At 33.2% G+C, this 20,768-nt stretch overlaps 1 protein-coding gene and 1 long non-coding RNA gene across 2 annotated transcripts; both read right to left on the reverse strand.

The window, feature by feature from the left end:
* Positions 1–5,593: 5,593 nt before the first annotated feature.
* Positions 5,594–20,269, reverse strand: LOC116168137. The gene is made up of 2 exons (XM_031483807.1): positions 19,841–20,269; positions 5,594–7,742 (listed from the first exon to the last, which is right to left on the reverse strand). The coding sequence occupies exons 1-2, from the start codon at positions 19,992–19,994 to the stop codon at positions 6,139–6,141; spliced, it is 1,758 nt and encodes a 585-aa protein (XP_031339667.1). The 5' UTR covers positions 19,995–20,269; the 3' UTR covers positions 5,594–6,138.
* LOC116168138 lies at positions 11,678–12,002 on the reverse strand. Its single transcript, XR_004144714.1, has 2 exons — positions 11,816–12,002; positions 11,678–11,766 (listed from the first exon to the last, which is right to left on the reverse strand). It is a non-coding gene; the product is annotated as an uncharacterized LOC116168138 (long non-coding RNA).
* Positions 20,270–20,768: the final 499 nt, after the last annotated feature.

Below are 20,768 nucleotides of genomic sequence, written 5' to 3' on the forward strand. Positions count from 1 at the left end.
TTATTATTTCCCAAAAATAATATCGTTCGGGCGACCACCATAACTTCTGTGCCATTAATGAATCCTGGTCCATAGGTTTTCGAAAACTCTTACACACATAGCGCCGGATATGGTACCCATCTCTTGACGAATATTCTCTTATAATTGGAGTATTGTTATTAGTTTGTTTAATGTTTATTTAGACTCGACGTCTTTAAAAAAAAATTCGATTTCGCGGCCGCTAGGGAGGCCGCAAAGTGCCTATTTCGCGGCCGCTTGCACAAATAATATCTCTTAATCCTGTCGCAAAATTTTTAATTTCTCCACGACGATCGCGTCAATTATTCGCACACTTGATTAAAATTTCCAATAATTCCGGGGCCCATTTGAAAGTCTTCTTTTCCGGAGCCACTTCAATTCGCAAACGTAGAAAGAATTTTAAAAATTAGCACAGTCTCGTATACCGTAGTCAATACTACACGAAAGCCCAGAATAAAGTGACCATCAATAAATCAATTTTTAAGAAAAGTATCGCGCGAAGATTTCTCAGTGGTCCAAAATGAATCGTATAATATTCGTTATTATTGATTGGACGTTATTGTAATGGTATTTTATCGGCCCATAAAAATAAAATTGTGAACTTATGCTTGGTTTATATAATTATTACAAACTAACAATAAAGAGAATACAATAAAATCCTTGGATAATTGTATCAAGCACTTTATATTAATTAAACTTTAAATTTTATTAGTGTTTATGTCTTAATCATGGATATATTATGCGATAGTTTTAAATACTTTACATTTTAAAGTAATTATATTTACAATTAGTGTCAGCATAATATTATGATCAATAATAGTTTATGAAGAGATTTATGATTAGTTAATATGAGATATGTTGAATATTTCGATTTAGGCTTCACCTACAACGTGGTTTTGCTCTCACTGAAATTTACGATTAATGGTTCCATAAAAAAACAAAATTTTTTTTTTTAATGAGGGGAAAAACCTTCCGGAAGGCCTAGCTCTGAAATGGAATTTGAGCCGTGTGTGGGATTGACATTGTACAAAGTTAGTACTCTGCCGACCGCACTAAAAAAACCCCTCAAAAAATAATAATGCCAGTTCCGGATTAAAATTGGAAGTTTATACATAGAAACAATCAAGCAGTTTTTAATATTGTGAAAGAATTATTAAGAAAGGGAACATGCTTAGGTAATTTGGCAGTCATGCGTGACATTAACATTCATTCAGTTATTCTTTAAAATATGAAAGTATTATCCTTTTTCGAAGGCTTAAAATAGCGTGTATTTTTTTATTTGTTGTTAAAACGTTCGCCCTAGTATCATGTCTCAAATTTATAAAAAAAACGTAATTGTGGAATTTTCTACTTCAAAAACTATTACCCTCTTTTGAAGGCTTAAAATAACGTGTATTTTTTTTTATTTGTTGTTAAAACGTTCACTCTAGTATCATGTCTCAAATTTATAAAAAAAAACTTAATTGTGGAATTTTCTACTTCAAACACTATTACTCTCTTTCAAAGGCTTAAAATAGCGTGTATTTTCTTTATTTATTAAGATGTTCGCCCTAGTATCATGTTTCAAATTTATAAAAAAACTTAATTGTGGAATTTTCTACTTCAAACACTATTACCCTCTTTCGAAGGCTTAAAATAGCGTGAAGGCTTAAAATAGCGTGTAACTTCTTTATTTGTTGTTAAGATGTTCGCCCTAATATGTTTTAAATTTATAAAAAAAAATAATTGTGGAATTTGCTACTTTAAACACTATTACCCTCTTTCGAAGGCTTAAAATAGCGTGCATTTTCTTTATCTGTTGTTAAGATGTTCGCCCTAGTATTTTTCAAATTTATAAAAAAACTTAATTGTGGAATTTTCTTCTTCAAACACTATTACCCTCTTTCGAAGGCTTAAAATAGTGTGTATCTTCTTTATTTGTTGTTAAGATGTTCGCCCTAGTATTATGTCTCAAATTTTAAAAAAAAACTTAATTGTGGAATTGTCTACTTCAAACGCTATTACCCTCTTTCGAAGGCTTAAAATAGCGTGTAACTTCTTTATTTGTTGTTAAGATGTTCGCCCTAATATGTTTTAAATTTATAAAAAAAACTTAATTGTGGAATTTTCTACTTCAATTACTCTCTTTCAAAGGCTTAAAATAGCGTGTATTTTCTTTATTTATTAAGATGTTCGCCCTAGTATCATGTTTCAAATTTATAAAAAAACTTAATTGTGGAATTTTCTACTTCAAACACTATTACCCTCTTTCGAAGGCTTAAAATAGCGTGTATCTTCTTTATTTGTTGTTAAGATGTTCGCCCTAATATGTTTTAAATTTATAAAAAAAAACTTAATTGTGGAATTTTCTACTTCAAACACTATTACCCTCTTTCGAAGGCTTAAAATAGCGTGTAACTTCTTTATTTGTTGTTAAGATGTTCGCCCTAATATGTTTTAAATTTATAAAAAACCTTAATTGTGGAATTTGCTACTTTAAACACTATTACCCTCTTTCGAAGGCTTAAAATAGCGTGCATTTTCTTTATCTGTTGTTAAGATGTTCGCCCTAGTATTTTTCAAATTTATAAAAAAACTTAATTGTGGAATTTTCTTCTTCAAACACTATTACCCTCTTTCGAAGGCTTAAAATAGTGTGTATCTTCTTTATTTGTTGTTAAGATGTTCGCCCTAGTATTATGTCTCAAATTTTAAAAAAAAACTTAATTGTGGAATTGTCTACTTCAAACGCTATTACCCTCTTTCGAAGGTCGTGTACTTCTTTATTTGTTGTTAAGATGTTCGCCCAATACGCTATTACCCTCTTTCGAAGGCTTAAAATAGCGTGTAACTTCTTTATTTGTTGTTAAGATGTTCGCCCTAATATGTTTTAAATTTATAAAAAAAAATAATTGTGGAATTTGCTACTTTAAACACTATTACCCTCTTTCGAAGGCTTAAAATAGCGTGCATTTTCTTTATCTGTTGTTAAGATGTTCGCCCTAGTATTTTTCAAATTTATAAAAAAACTTAATTGTGGAATTTTCTTCTTCAAACACTATTACCCTCTTTCGAAGGCTTAAAATAGTGTGTATCTTCTTTATTTGTTGTTAAGATGTTCGCCCTAGTATTATGTCTCAAATTTTAAAAAAAAACTTAATTGTGGAATTTTCTACTTCAAACGCTATTACCCTCTTTCGAAGGCTTAAAATAGCGTGTAACTTCTTTATTTGTTGTTAAGATGTTCGCCCTAATATGTTTTAAATTTATAAAAAAAACTTAATTGTGGAATTTTCTACTTCAATTACTCTCTTTCAAAGGCTTAAAATAGCGTGTATTTTCTTTATTTATTAAGATGTTCGCCCTAGTATCATGTTTCAAATTTATAAAAAAACTTAATTGTGGAATTTTCTACTTCAAACGCTATTACCCTCTTTCGAAGGCTTAAAATAGCGTGTATCTTCTTTATTTGTTGTTAAGATGTTCGCTCTAGTATGTTTCAAATTTATAAAAAAACTTAATTGTGGAATTTTCTACTTCAAACACTATTACCCTCTTTCGAAGGCTTAAAATAGCGTGTATCTTCTTTATTTGTTGTTAAGATGTCCGTCCTAGTATCATGTCTCAAATTTAAAAAAAAACTTAATTGTGGAATTTTCTACTTCAAACGCTATTACCCTCTTTCGAAGGCTTAAAATAGCGTGTATCTTCTTTATTTGTTGTTAAGATGTTCGCTCTAGTATGTTTCAAATTTATAAAAAAACTTAATTGTGGAATTTTCTTCGTCAAACACTATTACCCTCTTTCGAAGGCTAAAAATAGCGTGTATGCGTGTATGAATTTTTTTTTAATCACTATCGCCATCTATTCAAACACTTTGTGATCAGATCATATACGAATTTTAATACTGCCAAAACGCAAGTTTTTCCTCGATGCGGTCCTATTGCTATTTTACAATGTAGCAGGTGTTCACCTAAACGTGTTACGATTAAACGTGTACCGTTTGATAATCCTTGTCTTACGTCTATGTTTCTTAATAAAACTACTATCGCATTTTCCTTTAATACTAGTTTATGAGGAGGAAAATTTGTGGGATTTTCTTCGTGTAGCGAAGACACATCGTTAACGGCTGCATATACGTCCAATGCTGGATTGTCTACGAGCGATTTATCTGCAGATAAATGTACTTTTTCTTCTCCAGGCAGCATATTTAAAAGTTTTGAATTTAATTTTCTAACGTCTGCGCGTCTGGCACTCAAAAGCAATTTTTCTACGGCGTCATTTTTACGTAAGGCTTCGTTGTTTTCGAAAACAAATTTTATAAGTTCGTCTTCATTTTGTATTAACATATCTGCGGGGACTAAAAATTCTTCAGTAGCGTCTGTATCTTCACCAATACGTTCTAATATTTGATTAAATTCTATTTCGTTTTCATTTATTCGCATATTTCTAATTAACGTTATTTTGTGAAATGCATCGAACAGTTCGGAATTTTTTATGGAACTTTTAATCTGATCGTCTAAGTCTCCAAATTGAATTACTGGCATTAATTGGCGCCAGTCACCTCCTATCAAAACGATTTTTCCACCGAAGAGAAGCTTTGAAAGATTTATTTGTGCAGCATGTTTGCACGCCTCGTTTATAATATTAAGATATTTTCGATGTAGCATGCTAATTTCGTCTATGATTATTAACTGCGTTTTTCTTATTCTTTGGGTTATAACGATATTCCACCGTATGGGTGGTACGTAATCTGTCCCTTTCCAAACGTCAGTGGGCAAATGAAAAGCGTTATGGACGGTCATATCGCGAGGTAAAAGTTGTGCAGCCGCACCAGTTGACGCTGTAACAATGGCATACTTTTTATACCTAAAGAATATATCTATGATAGTTTTATAGACGAAAGTCTTGCCTGTGCCGCCGGCCCCATTTAGGAAAATCAGCCTAGGCGATTTAGTTTATCATCTGGCGTAGATCCTACAGCTTTTATTATTAAATCGACGATTTTTTGTTCTACGTTTAGTTTTAAGTAAACCGGCAAATTTACGTAATTGCTAATGTTTTCATCTTCAATATATTCATTGGGAGCTTGCGATGGTAAATCGTTTGTATCGTCATCTCGATCGAAGATATCAGTTTCGCCAAAAAAAATTCTCTTTCATCGTCACAGATTTGTTCGTAATTTTCGGACATGGGAATATCAAAATCTGTATTCGTTTTCCAATTGTGACTTAAAATACGATTCAAAGAACAAAGGGCAATGTTTATTCTTCTCGATTTTTCTGCATCGTCGTTATCGCGCAAATTACGAGTATCATACATAAATGGGAGGAATTCGTTCCAAAGTGCGAATGGATCGGATACGTGTCCCCATACTAATATTTGTGCGAATAAATTGCGCATCATTTTCGAATAACCAACATTACTAGCTTCAAAAAGTGTTCTGCGCCAAGTTTCTATGTCGTTCAGTAAACCCATTCTTTTTGCGCAATCTACGAAGGTTTCGCATGGTTCTACGTAATTTGTTGGAGTGCGTAAATTATCCCATCCTGTTGGACCTTTATGACACAGTAAAAGTTGATATATTGCAAATTTTTCTGTTTGATTGGGTGGAACCGGATATAAACGACCTATTACGTTTACCATTCTTTTTCGTTTTGTCCAACGATTCGTTTTTTTGTTAAACCAATAAGTTTCCGGTAATTGACGAAACGTTAAGTTTCGCATTTCGTTTATTTCATGTTGAGATTCTTCTAAACATTGCAAGAAAAACATTTCCAATTGGTACAGTTTGGTATTATTGTCCAAGACTTGTGCGGCAATTATTTCTTCGTTACCACGTCTATAATATAATGGTCCTTCTCCGGGCATATGAATGTTAAGTCGATATACTGTGTGGGATGATCTAATTATTCTCCACTTGTTTAATCTAACGTACGCTTCCGGAGCCGAACGATAATAACCTTTCATTAGTCCTACGGATTCGTCGTAGTCGACAATATCACTATTTGTTTGGGCAATTCGAACATAAGCGTAATTACCCATTTTAAAATTATATTTAATTGCATATTTACAACTTTGAGTTCCGTAACAAAACTCGATGTTATTGTGCGCATGCCATGCCAAAAGATAAGCAGGATTCTAAGGAACAACAGAGGCATTCGTAATTATATTTCCGCCAGGTGTTTTGTAAGTTTCTCCTCCGTTTTCAGGCGATCTTCGCTTGTATATTGCGGGTCTATCTTCGTACGTTATAGTGGAATTTGAAAATTTTTTTGGAAAACCTTTCGAACATTTACCACTATCGTTAAGACAAATAGTATTACAATTGTGAATTTGAAACTTTATCACTAGCTCTCGTAATTTTCTACTCATTTCTGCTTCGTCACTTTTATCGTTTGCGTCGGGTAATTTAGGTATTTCTGCGGATACGTATTCATCTACGTACTCGGGAGAATTTGGACAATCTAAGCTAATTAAGCGATGAGTGTGGGGTCCGCCTCTCTTTTGAAATTCTAAACTTTCGATAAATGCTTTAACTTTACCAAATATATGACCTTTTTCGATAAGCTTTCGCATTTTCTCAATTTTTACTAGAAAGACTCTACATATAATATCAGGGCGATCTGTAATATATTGATTTTTTAATAAATGTTCTTTTACTTCGTTCCACGAGGGGTTGCACGTGGTGGCAATCATAAAGGTCGGACGACCAATGCGGTTAAACAGAGCCGTGGCATCGTGAAAGTGTTGTTGATACCACGCAGGAGAACCTACCATTCTAGGAGATAATCGTAAAACTTTTCCTAATTTTTTTCCTTCGCATAATTTTTGTAAATCTCTATCCAATGCCATGCGTACCTCGGGAGCAGTGGTACAAAATGTATCGTAATTTTTCTTAATAAATTCGTGCACTTGCTGATCGGCTTTGATGCTCTGATCGATAATATATTCTTGTGTGATACTACCGAAGGGATATAAAAAGTGCGTAGCTCCTTTATTATCACCACGAATTGCTAAGTGAAATCTATAAAAATCTCTTACGGATACGTGGTTTTTGTGCTCGACTTCATCTATTTCTTCCTCGTAAACGGCGTTTGGTGAACAACCGAGATCATTTTGTTCAGCTGAAGTAATTGTACGTTGATTTGGCGTATTCCGTTTTTTAACTTTTTCTATACCTGGATAATATCCAAAATCACCGTTCGCCAAGTTTAAAACGTAATGCAGGCAATCGTTTAGTCGATCATAAAGTGGAAAACATATTACTTGCCCATTTTTCTTTTTTAACCAAGTACCATAGCGATATACCGGTTCGTCGTTTTCGTTACTAACATAAAAAGCGCACAATTCTTTTACTTGTGGTAAATTAACTGCACGTGGATGTAAACCGGGATCAATTATTGCGTCAGGAACTTGTCTCGGATTTACCAAGACTAATGTGACATGTTGTACTTCATCAAACCCTTGTCTTTGCACATCGGCCGATGTTTCCATATAGAGTTGGTGCATTATATTAAACGCTTCGCAAAGCGGATGGTGTTTTTGTAATATAGTGAACAATTTTTGTAATATTTCCCGTTTAATGCCGAATTTTGTAGACAGCGGATTTTGAGCTACCGAATCTTGCATCATCATCGGATCAAGCATGTACAATTGACCGTGTACTGGCGTTTTTCCGTCGGGTGCAAACAGGGGACTTATGTTTCGTTTAATTTCGCCATTAATTAGCATAACCGGTGGACCTTGTCCGGGTGCCTTTTTTCGACCCGCTTCTATACTACCAAAACTTAATAGCATGTTATAAATTCGGAAGTACTGTCGAAAATGTTTTCCGTGTACGGGATCGTCCATTAACTTTCGAATATCTTCGGGAACCGGTGAAATTGCAGGTAACATAATAATACCGTGATTACAACATATGGCGCTAGTTTCATCTTTAAACAAAAGTGCCTTGCAATGTTTACATATTTGGTCACCTATTTTTCCACATTCGAGATAGTCGATTGAATGTTTGGCACTTTTTGCAAAACAACCGTAAATACCGTGAGTTCTTTTACAATATTTCATAGGTTTTAGTTTATTTTTATTTGATTTTCTAGATTCACTGTAGCTAATAGTACTTCTTGTAGATCTAGTTGATCTTCTACTATTGGAAGAAGATGTAGATACAGTACTAACGTCGGAATCAGATTCGATAGATGTGCTTTTGCAAATTTCGGCGATTTCGTTATCATTAATTTCAATTTCGTTGAAAAGGCAATCGGATCGGGTTTCGTAGGAAGGTATTTTTTCATTATATAATTCTAGTAACATACCGTTAATTCTTTGGCGTTCTGTCGCGATGTTAAAATCGGACAAAAGCATGCGTTTTTCATTCATCAAATACGTCTCAACATAAATACATACGTAATATCCACAGTTATATGAATCCATTTGTAAATTGTAAGTTTGTTCATTTGCAACTTCAATGTGTATTTCACTGTTTGTAAGAAACGACGAATCCAATATTTGAATTGCATTTTTTATAGAAATAAAATAATTATTATTGTCCTTTAATCTATTGTCATTAGGAAGGGGATCATAGAATATAGTTTTACTTCCTCGTTCGTGAATAATTAGTGCAAAATGTCCGGGAAAGTAAATCGGAATGAATAATACTTCATAATTATGTGGATTTCCCCAAAGTCCTTCTGTAGGGGAAACGTTTGTTATCTTATTATATATAGATACAGTATAATTAATATTAAGTAAAAGAGATTTTGTTCTATTATAGGCTAGGTATGTAACGTACATTAGGTAACCATGTAAATTGTTGATATTCATTTCGGATTTGGGATTTTGATATGATTCGATAAAATCTAATCGAGACAATGTAAAATATTCTTTAGGCAAGGGGTACGTTATGGCGGCTACATTCGGTGGTACATTCAAAGGGCAATCGACGTTTTTGGTAGAAGTAATTTTAAGATTTGCCATTAATTCATCTCCTAAAGCGTCAAAAATTTCAGTCTCAATTTTATTTGCCATTTCAACGTTTGCGGTAACTTTGGGATGACTACTCGGTGGTGACATCATCGATTGCGAAAGAGTCATAATATTGTCATTTATGTCCATAGATTCGTTAAGACAAATTTTTTTTTGAGGTGGTACATTTTTTTCTAAGTTAGAAACTCTGTCTTTTTTTGCATTTTTTAAATTTTTTACAATATCTTTACTTTTTTTTTGTTTCCTACCAAGTTTTTTTGATTGTGATGATTGGATTTTATGACAACTTACTATACCTTCGTATATGGGCACTCTTTCATGACACAATTCCGCTATTATACGATTTATTCTTTGCCGTTCGTTTGCAATATCTAAATTGGTTAGGAACATATGTTTGTCATTCATTAGATAAGATTCGACGTATAAAGAAACGTAATATCCACAATTGTAGTTGTCGTCTTTGTCGACGCTCTGTAAATTATAAGTATTTGTATTAGCAATTTCGACATGTATGTCATTATTCGAAATGATAGACGAATCAAATTCTCTAATTGCACTTTTTATATGAGTAAAATAATCAGCGTAGTTTTTATTTAATAATCTGTTACCCTCCGGTAAAGGGTCATAAAAGATAGTTTTACCTCCTTTTTCGTGAATAATTAAGGCAAAATGTCTTGGAAAATAAATCGGAACGAACAACACTTCATAATTATCAGGATTGCCCCAAGCACCATCTCTTGGTGAAGTAGGCGTTTTATTGAAAATGGCTACTGTATAGTTTATGTTAATTAGACATACTTTTCGCTTATTTTGTGTAATATAAGCTATATACATTAAATATCCAAATAAATTATTGACATTTATTTCCGATCTAGGGTTATTGTAAGCTTCCAAAAAATCAAAACTGGAAAGTAAATAAAATTGTTCGTGTACATAATGAGACGTAATATCATTGATAGTATTTGGAATTTTTAGATTAACGTTTTTTGTCGAGATTTGTAAATTCGGTATCAATATATTACTTAAAATATTAATTTTTTGTTTAGTTGTTCTATCATTTATATTAGAATTTTGGGCATTCATATTTTCAATACTTACATCACTCTGTGATACATGTACCTTTTTTTGCGGTGGGCTGCTTAACTTACACTCCACATCATCTTTCAGTTTTGAATTTATGGGCCGAATATCATTAGAAATTGTACTATGGGCGGATCTTTTTTGTGTTTTTGTTTGACTCTAAAATAAGTACAAAAATTAGAAAAAAAATTAAGAATATTAAACAAACATTAGAGGGTGAATTTTTTTTTTCATTTTCACTATAAGATAAAATAAAAATAAATCAATTCAACTTTCAAATCGTCCAGTTAAAATTAATGTGTGAGTAGTGAATATTATAGAATACAGCACACTAAATTACTCTATTAGTTTATCACTACATGTTAGTATCCTAATATCTTCGGGGTTTAAGAAACCTACCTGTTAATTTGTTTTATTTTGATGTAGAATATCTAGATTAATGTTATTGTTGTGATTATAATTTTTCTTGAAAAATTTGTTTGTATTAGGGTACTAATACGTTATAACATCAAAAAAAGAAAAAAAATCTCTATCAAATGAGCTTAATGAAACAGTGTACTGTCATTTTGCAAAGTTCAATTGTATGTCGTTACTCATTTGTTTTCTGAAATAAAAACAATTGAATGCTGGCTTATTATGGGAAGTAAAACGTAAAAAAAATAGAAAAATTTTGTATACATTCAATATTTATCGAGATCTACACTTACTGTATTCCATACATAATGGGTAACCTGTATGTTAACTGTGCAAAGTTTGAACCAAATCGGTCCCAGGAGTTTAATTATCGTGTTCACAAACGTACATTATTGACTCCAACCCTATAAAGTTTTCAGCACTTTACCCTACCACAAAATCAAACTCAAATTTAAGCGTTTGCAGTTCCGCGTTGCCGAGTGAGTCACGAAACAACAAAAACGAAAGTGTACGTCAAGCTGACACAATTATTAAATATGTCGAGACGTTGATTTGCCTAAACGATGATTTCTGGTGGAAGTTGGTAATAAATGGTACCACAAATTTGGAGTATAATATCACAATCTAACATGTCGTGTTAACAAAACCGTTTACCATGTCAGTTAGCAGTTATATTAGTTGAACAGTGCACAATTTTGCTCTAAGAATTTTTTATGTATCTTTTATGGTAAAGGAGTTATAATCTAAGGCATCTTAGATGCTACACCTTGTATAATTAATGATATAATTGTATTACAATAAAGCCTTTGAGAGCACTTCGTCTCTTACAATTTTTAGCCGCTCTTTGCTTCGGTCACCTGCCTGCATGATTTTCATGCATCACTTTAAGCTTGGTTCACATTATCGAACCGAGTTACAACTCGAACTTTAAACTGAGCCGTAAGCCGAGCATAATCGTAAACATGTACATAATTTTGTATCGAGTTGAATCTCGTGAAATAAAAAAAATCGTCACGATCCACGTATTTGAATAAACGTGGGATTTGGCTGGAGGTTCAGTTCAATAATGTGGACCCCGCTTCATATACAGAAATGGTCCCGGTTACATACAAAATCTTCTATAAATATGGTGAGGATTCGACAGTGTATCGAATCTTATGTCCGTATATGTGAAAATGCTTATTGTTGTAATATTAAAACTTACCAGGCTCTTTGTATCAAGTTGAACACCAGGTAATTGATTTTGATCATTGGGCTTGTATTCTTTGGGCTTGTTCCCTTCTAATTCTAAAACGTAATGTGAAACTTATTTTATTTTGGCGATATTTCGATTTACCTTTCTTTTCCTTATTTTGTCGGACTATTCCCTTAAAAACCTTGCGTTTCGGTGGCATATTACAAAAAAGTGTAATTAATAAGAAATATCTTTATAATTAAACTAAAAATGTTTATAGCGTTTTGGATGGCTATCGTTATAAATACCAAAACACAATGATTGCGTTTCGAGTGTTTCGACTTTCGACGAAACGAAATATGGGTGTGGTCGATATCGACTTTTAGTTCGACCTATCTAAAGGCGCGTTTACATATTTTGGTTTGTTTACACGTTGTGAACTTAAATTGAAAGAAGAGTACGATTATACGAATATTATTCGTATACAATTAGAGCCTACTGTAACTACGAACCGTTGTATGCGATTGAAATCAGTATATTGACATCACGAAAGTAGCCGGTTACTTTCTGTGGTGCTATACAGTGCGAACACTGCTTTACTATGCCGCTTCAATAAATAATGACGTTAGTAATTATTTGCCGCAACAGGCGCGGGGCACCAATACTAATTTATAACCTTAAACTTCAAAACAAACATTTGACATATGATTACATTTAACCTAAATAAAGATTTAATCACCTTGCAAGTTTCCGAATGATGTGAAATTATACGAATAGGAAATTGCTACAACAATTGAAACAATTTTATTTCTTTTACAAATCGTTAATATTGAAGTAATTGGATAAATTACATGCACATTATAACAACTGTTCGAAAAGCTCGCCACCATTATTAAGACAGGGGTCCACTCTTTTCTTCGTTTTCGAAGCCGGCATGTAAGTGCCGTTGCGTAATGCTTGAAACGGTAGCTTCTATACCTGCTCGTAATTCGGCAATGGTGTGTAAACGGTTTCGAATACGTTGACATCTCGTAAATTTGCATGCAATATTTTAGAGGACTTTGCAAGTCCGGACGATGAGTTCTTGTAACACGGTTACTTTAAAGGATAGAAGTACAATTTTCTCCATGCAATAGTGTCCTACGTTTCGTATGAGATACCCGTTAGTGGGACAAATTATCGCAGTTGCTTTTTTCGACTTTGCTCAAGACGAGCAAGAACATCTTTTACAACCGCCTTATTAGCAATCGCTAAGCGGCCAGGTAACTTCCCAGAAGCAGAAGCGAAACCGTTCAAGTAAACGACGAGCATTTTTATATATATATATATTTTTATAATGTACACATGTTAAGGGGTGTTTTTTTAAGACGAGCCATACGACAATGTAAAGGCGTCGAGTTATTTAAAATGGGCCATAGGGAAATTTACATTGCATCATTAGTTACGGTACCTAATCCTTTCTTGCTTCCTCGCAAACTATCTGTCACAGTACTGTAGAAAATGTTTCTGAATCAACAAATTTATTCAAATCAGATATAAACGTATAAGATTGTACTTGGTGTTCGAATTGTTTTTCACCGGCAATCAAGCAGTACCCGATACTCGGCACTGAATATCTTAAATACTCACTTTTGTAGAAATTATATAACATGAATACTTTTTCGAACAGCAAATACATTTTTCTGCTTTGTTGATGCAGTTTGAAGGATTGAGATAGAGAACTGTTAGTGAAATGACTAAGCGTAAGGTCAAAATTTGAGAACAATTGGCGCAATGTAAATTTCTCTATGGCTCATCTTTAAAAAAACACCCTGTATAAGGTACAAACGATTGAAAATTATTACAATGAAGAGATGTTGGTCTTAAAAGTTTTCAAATTTGATTCCAAATATTAGAATCTACGTTATAATTATCAACCTTTTGAATAGCGTAAATCCTTCAAAAAAACTATTTTGTTTGTTTTAATAAAATTAATGAGAAATTGAGATAAGTAAGATAAATACAAAACGCAAGGATAGATTTGATATTATGGATGTTAATTCAGATACAGTAATTATGAATGAATGCAAATGGTCGTTTGTTATAGGTTTAGAGAATTTGGTCAATAAAAAATGTTCGAATTTTTTGGGAGGAGTGGTGTGATGTGAACAAATAATATATATTAATTACCTGACCCCGCGACTCCACATCATCGGATTCCGTCTAAAAATAAGATGAAAACGGTATAGGTAATTTTATAAATATATAGCTACAGTAGACCTTCGCCAATTTGAACAGGATGAAAGTGTATTATAGGTACGTTATTTTGTAAGTAAAGAATAATTCGAACAACAGTGTCCGTATTGTATAATTTTTTCATCAAAATGTGATTACATGATGGGCATTTTGATATTGATGATATGCATTGTTTAGATTTAGAACAATTGTTGTGTTTTGTTTATTCTATTTTGTATCATTTGTAATTACAATTATTTTTCTTAATAAATAATTCAGAATAAAATTTTATTATTATTTTTGTTAATTCGAAAAATTTATTCACTCAAATAATCTCACATCCGGATTAGGTCGGATCGGCAAGTTTCTATTGTAGGTACCTATTGGTGTATGATAAAATGTTTTGCGTGTAAAAATGAAATCATGAAAGATATACTATACAAGTTGTATGTTGAAATTTGATGTCGTATTCTTTATGATTGTCAATAAATATTTATACTTAAGAAATATAATATACAACTTGTTGAAAAGATCAAAATGAAATGAAATTAAAAAAATTGTAGAATTTTAAATTTGTATTGTAAATTTGTTGAATCTTGTAAATTAAAAAAAGTGTATGTAAAAAGTTTAAAAATGTTTTTATTTTTTTAATTTACTTAATTCAATTAATAATGAAATTAGATTTTTTTTTTATATAGATTTGGCTTCAACTGTTTTGTCTTTTTGCTATTCGTAGGTTCTATACTTAGATATTATTTACTTACTCGTTCGGATTGGTCTAGACTTTGAGGTTCTATAAAAAATTAAAGTATTAATTTTATTGAACTTTAGAAATGAATCAATTATGCTTACCATTAACTTGTTGTTCTTCCACCTAAAAATTAAATGGAAATAGTATATTATTATAAATATATAACATTGTGTTTATGTGTATGTGTAAAATAAAAGTTGCATGACAAAGAATTAAAATTGGAAAAATGAAAGCATCGAAAATTTTTTGTTTCTAATTTCTCATGTTGAGAGTTGAAGTTTTATAAATTAAGTGAAATACTAATACTGGGTATGAAGATCTTAGAATATGTATAACTTTAAATTTGTATTGTTTTATAGAATTAATTGGCAATGTGGCATTTTCTGAATATTGTCACATATTTTATATTTATATAAACAATGTGGTTGAAGTGAAATTGGTATTATTGTTAATTGTGTCATTGCAGTTCAATTAAAAAATATAAAAGTTGTGTATTGCGATATTAAGATATATGATAAAAGTAACTTTTTTATGGAACATCCTGTGTATGCGTATGTATTTTATAAAAAACAAATTAAATAATGGTCAACACTAATTACCAATATTATGAAATTAAGGACATTACAATCAATTAAAGTTTTCTATTTGTATAAAATGGTGACAGTTGATATTTTAATGATAAGAAGAAATATGTTAAAAAGTTTAAAATATTTGACATAAATTACTGTGGTTGTAATAATAAAGGAGTTACAAGTTGTAAAAATTTTTGTTTTAAATTTTATGATTCTCAATTTGTAAAGGTTAAGTCTAGTTTTATACTTTTTGGTATATTTTACGTGTTTAAGTATTACCAGTTTGTCTTTGGAATAAATTTAATATTTTAAATATCATTTATTGGTAGTTAGGTGTTGATTTCACTATACAGGGTGATTCAAATAGTACCTGCCACCGTTTGGGAGCGTGTAGGTGGTGCGTAGGGGAGTATTTTGATATAGGACACTTGGGGTCGGAAATCTAAAATAAGGGTGCCAGAGCCAAATTTACCTTCTGGAATTTCGCGCCTGTAGGTAGGCAACCCAACCGGCCGGCGGTCACGCAGTATAAACAAATAATTATACAGGCGTTAGTAAAGCTAGGAAAAGTGAGAGAAAGTACAATATAAGTGTCTAAAGTGTGGTGAAGTGACCAACACAAAAAAAAATAGACTAACTGGATGAACTGTAAGTACCTAATATAAATTTAAGTACCTATAACCTATACGTACATACAACATAACAAGCGCGTTAAATAGTCGACCGGCTATCAGCTGACAGATAAGAGTTGTTTATTTACGTACGCGTATCTATATCGAATTCAAGAATGGAAAACTTGCTAGCGGATATCAAAAAGCAACTGGAAGATTTAAATAGAACGTCGGAACGAATCGAAAGCAAAATTGATGACTGCCAGAAGCAGATAAACGAAATTAAAAATGAGAATGCTAATTTGAAAGCGGAAAACGAGCAGTTGAAATCAACGGTCGCACAACAAAACTATAGAATTGGATATCTGGAAAAAGAGATCAAAAGAAATAACCTGGTAATTCAAGGTGTAACGGAGGCAGACGACGAAACGAATATACAACTAAAGGAAAAAATGGAAACCATACTAAGAGACATGGGAACTCCGATAACTTTCGAAGCCGAAATCCAAGAACTGCATCGTATAGGAATAAAACACGCAAACAAAACACGACCCATATTCATGAAAATGCGAAACTATGAAACTAAAGTAAAGGTAATGAAAAGCACAAAAGAATTAAAAGGTACACAAATCTATATAACAGAAGATTTTCCAAAACATGTTATGGAGGAACGAAAAGTATTGAGCAAGCACTTAAAAAAGGCAAGAGAAATGAGACATAGAGCTTTCATGAAGTACAACAAACTAATCGTAAACGGAGAAGAATACGGAGTAGAAGATATCTTTGAAGAATCAAGCAATGAAATACCTGAACAAGATGCCACGAAGAAAGGAAGAACGATCAGTCAAAGGTCCCCTCAGAGCGTGGTTTCTAAGAGGACGAATAGCATGGGTTGTCTACTAAAAAACTGATACATAACGAGCAACACAGTACAAAGGAGACGACACTGGCAATGAATAAAGGTAACGAGATGGAACAAATAAATCTATGGAAATTCGGAACATGGAATATACGAAGCATAAACGGAAAAGAGGAAGAGTTGATGAGAGAATTTAAACAAGAGAAACTAGATATTATAGCAATATGCGAAACAAAGAAGAAAGGACGAGGAGCCATTGAGATGGATGAGGGAGATGTACTCCTATATAGCGGCGTATGCGAGGAAACGAGAGCAAGAGGGGGGGTAGCATGTATAGTAAGTGCACGGCATGCAAATAAACTAATCCAATGGGAATTTATTAATGAAAGGATGCTAAAACTACAAATAAAATTACATCAAAAGGACCACACAACAATATTAATAGCATATGGACCAAATGAAGACGAAAGCGAAGGTAAAAAGGATGAATTCTGGGAAGCACTCTCGGAAAATACGGAAAATATTGCAGAGAGGCTTATAATCATGGGAGATCTGAACAGCAGAGTGGGAAAAAAGATGGAGGGAACACCAGATGTAATCGGCCCTTATGGCGAAGTACACCGAAATAAAAATGGAGATAGATTAATTAACTTTTGCGTAGAAAATAACCTAATAATAGCAAACACATACTACAAACACAAAGACATACACATGTACACAAGAGAGGCGCAAACTAGGGGAGAGAAGTCAATAATAGACTATGTGCTAATAAAAAGAGAATATAGGCACGAAGTAATAGACGTGAGAGTGAAAAGGGGCCCAGACATCTATAGCGACCACTATCTAGTAGAGGCAAAGCTACGAGTCAGAAACCAGATGCAAATAAAGCAAAAACATAGACCACATCCGCAACTGGTACATGAGAAGATAAGAACGTATAAATTAATGGATGACGAAACTGGAAACATATATACAGAAAAAATAGAAAAACATTTACTAGAAACTAGGCATGAGTGGCGAAACATGGAACTAAAACATATATGGAAATATTTTAAAGAGATAATACTATCGACAGCAGAGGAAACATGTGGATCAATAAGGATAAGAAAAAATAAAAAACAAACAAGCTGGTGGAATCAATCTATACGAGAAGAGGTAAGGAGCAAGAAAGAAAAGTGGAAACAATATCTGATACGAAAGACGGAGGAAAGCTATAGCAAATACAAGCAACAACGAGTAAACGTAAAAAACATGATAATAGAGGCAAAACGACAAGCCTGGATGGAGTTCGGTAATAAAATGGAAAAAGACAGTAAAACCAACCAAAAACTCTTCTATAGGGTATTAAAAAGTATGAAGAAACCTAGGGAATACAAAACCATGCACTTAAAGGACAAAAACCACAAAATAATCACAGACCAGGGAGAAGTAATGGAAAGATGGAGGGAATACTTCCAAGAACTACTTAGCAATAACAGACAACAAGACACTACAAATAAACATGTAAGAAATGAGGCAGTAATAGAAGAAGAGGCGGATGCCATAACAATGGAAGAGGTTATACAGAGAGTAAAAGCGCAGAAAAAAGGGAAAGCAGCAGGACATGACAAGATAGCACCGGAAATGATACAAAAATTAGGAAAAAACGGAATAGAAATGCTCACCACAATTTTAAATAAAGCTTGGCAAAGAGGAGAAGTGCCAGAGGATTGGAGAATAGGAGTGATAATCCCGATACACAAAAAAGGAGACACAAAGGATTGCTCAAACTACAGAGGCATAACCATCTTAAGTAACGTCGCAAAAATATATGAAGGGGTCCTAGAGAACAGATTGAAGCAGCAAATCGAACACCAACTAGACAATGCACAAAGCGGTTTTAGGAAAGGCAGAGGTATACAAGATCATATATTCACCATCAAACAGATAATGGAAAAAATTATGGAATACAACAAACAAATATGCTTAGCATTCGTGGACCTGGAAAAAGCTTTCGATAGAGTTCCGCAAAGATTAGTGTGGGAAAGTTTAGAAAGAAGAGGAGTTAATGCAAAGTTAAGAAGGGGAATAAGAAGCCTGTATACAGAGAATAGGAATTATGTACGTAAAAACAACACACAATCAAAAACTTTTAACGTGGAAGACGGTCTGCGACAAGGAGGCGTGCTTAGCCCAACACTATTTATAATAATAATGGATGACGTTATTAAAGAGGTGCGTAAAACAGTAAAGAAAGTGCAGGTAGGGTATAATAAACTACAACCGGTAGAAATAAGTGAATGTGTGTTCGCGGACGATTTAATGATATGCGCGAAAAGTGAACGGGACTTGCAAATGAACTTAGGGGCATGGAAAGAAGAACTGGAGAAGAGGAACATGAGAATCAATTGTAACAAAACGAAAGTCATGGTAATTGGAAAGGAGAACAGAAGCATGGACATAGAAATTGGGTCAGACAAAATTGAACAGGTGGACGTATATAAATACCTGGGAGTACTGATACATAGAGACGGCAGCATGGATGCAGAAGTGCAGGACAGAATTAGCAGTGCAGCAAGATTATATCACGCGCTAAGGAACAAATTCATCTCAAAAAGGGAAGTCAGTGACAAAACTAAAATGACAGTGTATAAAACAATATATCGGCCAATACTAACATTCGGGAGTGAAACGTGGAACATAACAAGCGCAATAAAAAGTAAAGTGCAAGTAATGGAGATGAAGTTTTTAAGAAGGATAAAAGGAATAACAAGATACGACAGAATAAGGAATGACACAATCAGAGAGGAACTAGGAGTGGAAACGGTAATCCAGACAATAGAAACACAGCAACTAAGATGGTTCGGTCACTTAAACCGGATGGACGACAACATTCCAGTCAAACGTATATGGGAAGCCAAAGGCCAGGGCAGAAGGGGAAGGGGACGACCAAAGAGAACGTGGAACCAACAAGTGGAAGCAGTTTTGGATACAAGAGGAAAAACATGGATGGAGGCAAAAACGCTGTCCAGGAACAAGACACTGTGGAAAATGCTTTTGAAAGAAAGGTATCCCCAACCACAGGAATAGATCTAACTTTACAATGTATCAAATAAGTATTGTAATTATGAACACCTCACACTCCAGGGTAAGAGGTTTTTTTGATTATATATATATATATAATTAGCATAACCGGTGGACCTTGTCCGGGTGCCTTTTTTCGGCCCGCTTCTATACTACCAAAACTTAATAGCATGTTATAAATTCGGAAGTACTGTCGAAAATGTTTTCCATGTACGGGATCATCGATTAACTTTTGAATATCTTCGGGAACCGGTGAAATTGCAGGTAACATAATAATACCGTGATTACAACATATGGCGCTAGTTTCATCTTTAAACAAAAGTGCCTTGCAATGTTTACATATTTGGTCACCTATTTTTCCACATTCGAGATAGTCGATTGAATGTTTGGCACTTTTTGCAAAACAACCGTAAATACCGTGAGTTCTTTTACAATATTTTATAGGTTTTAGTTTATTTTTATTTGATTTTCTAGATGCACTGTAGTTAATCGTGCTTCTTGTGGATCTCGTTGATCTTCTACTATTAGAAGAAGATGTAGATACAATACCAACGTCGGAATCAGATTCGATAGGTGTGCCTTCACAAATTTCGACGATTTCGTTATCATTAATTTCAATTTCGTTGAAAAGGCAATCAGATCGGGTTTCGTAGGAAGGTATTTTCTCATTATATAATTCTAGTAACATACCGTTAATTCTTTGGCGTTCTGTCGCGATGTTAAAATCGGACAAAAGCATGCGTTTTTCATTCATCAAATACGTATCAACATAAATACATACATAATATCCACAGTTATATGAATCCGTTTGTAAATTGTAAGTTTGTTCATTTGCAACTTCAATGTGTATTGTAAGAAACGACGAATCCAATACTTGAATTGCGTTTTTTATAGAAATAAAATAATTACTATTGTCCTTTAATCTATTGTGATTAGGAATGGGATCATAGAACATAGTTTTGCCTCTTCGTTCATGAATAATTAGTGCAAAATGTCCGGGAAAGTAAATCGGAATGAATAATACTTCATAATTATGTGGATTTCC

Source organism: Photinus pyralis, unplaced genomic scaffold (genome assembly GCF_008802855.1).
Source record: "Photinus pyralis isolate 1611_PpyrPB1 unplaced genomic scaffold, Ppyr1.3 Ppyr1.4_LG4, whole genome shotgun sequence".
Classification (NCBI taxonomy): Eukaryota; Metazoa; Arthropoda; class Insecta; order Coleoptera; family Lampyridae; genus Photinus; species Photinus pyralis.

What these genes read in the sequence shown, in the direction of transcription:
- LOC116168137 (XM_031483807.1), bottom strand. Translation starts at nt 19,994, where the DNA reads ATGTTACCTGCAATTTCACCGGTTCCCGAAGATATTCAAAAGTTAATC. An exon ending in AAAAAAGGCACCCGGACAAG is followed by an intron (nt 7,743 to 19,840) that starts GTCCACCGGTTA and finishes CACCCGGACAAG; the next exon opens with GTCCACCGGTTATGCTAATT.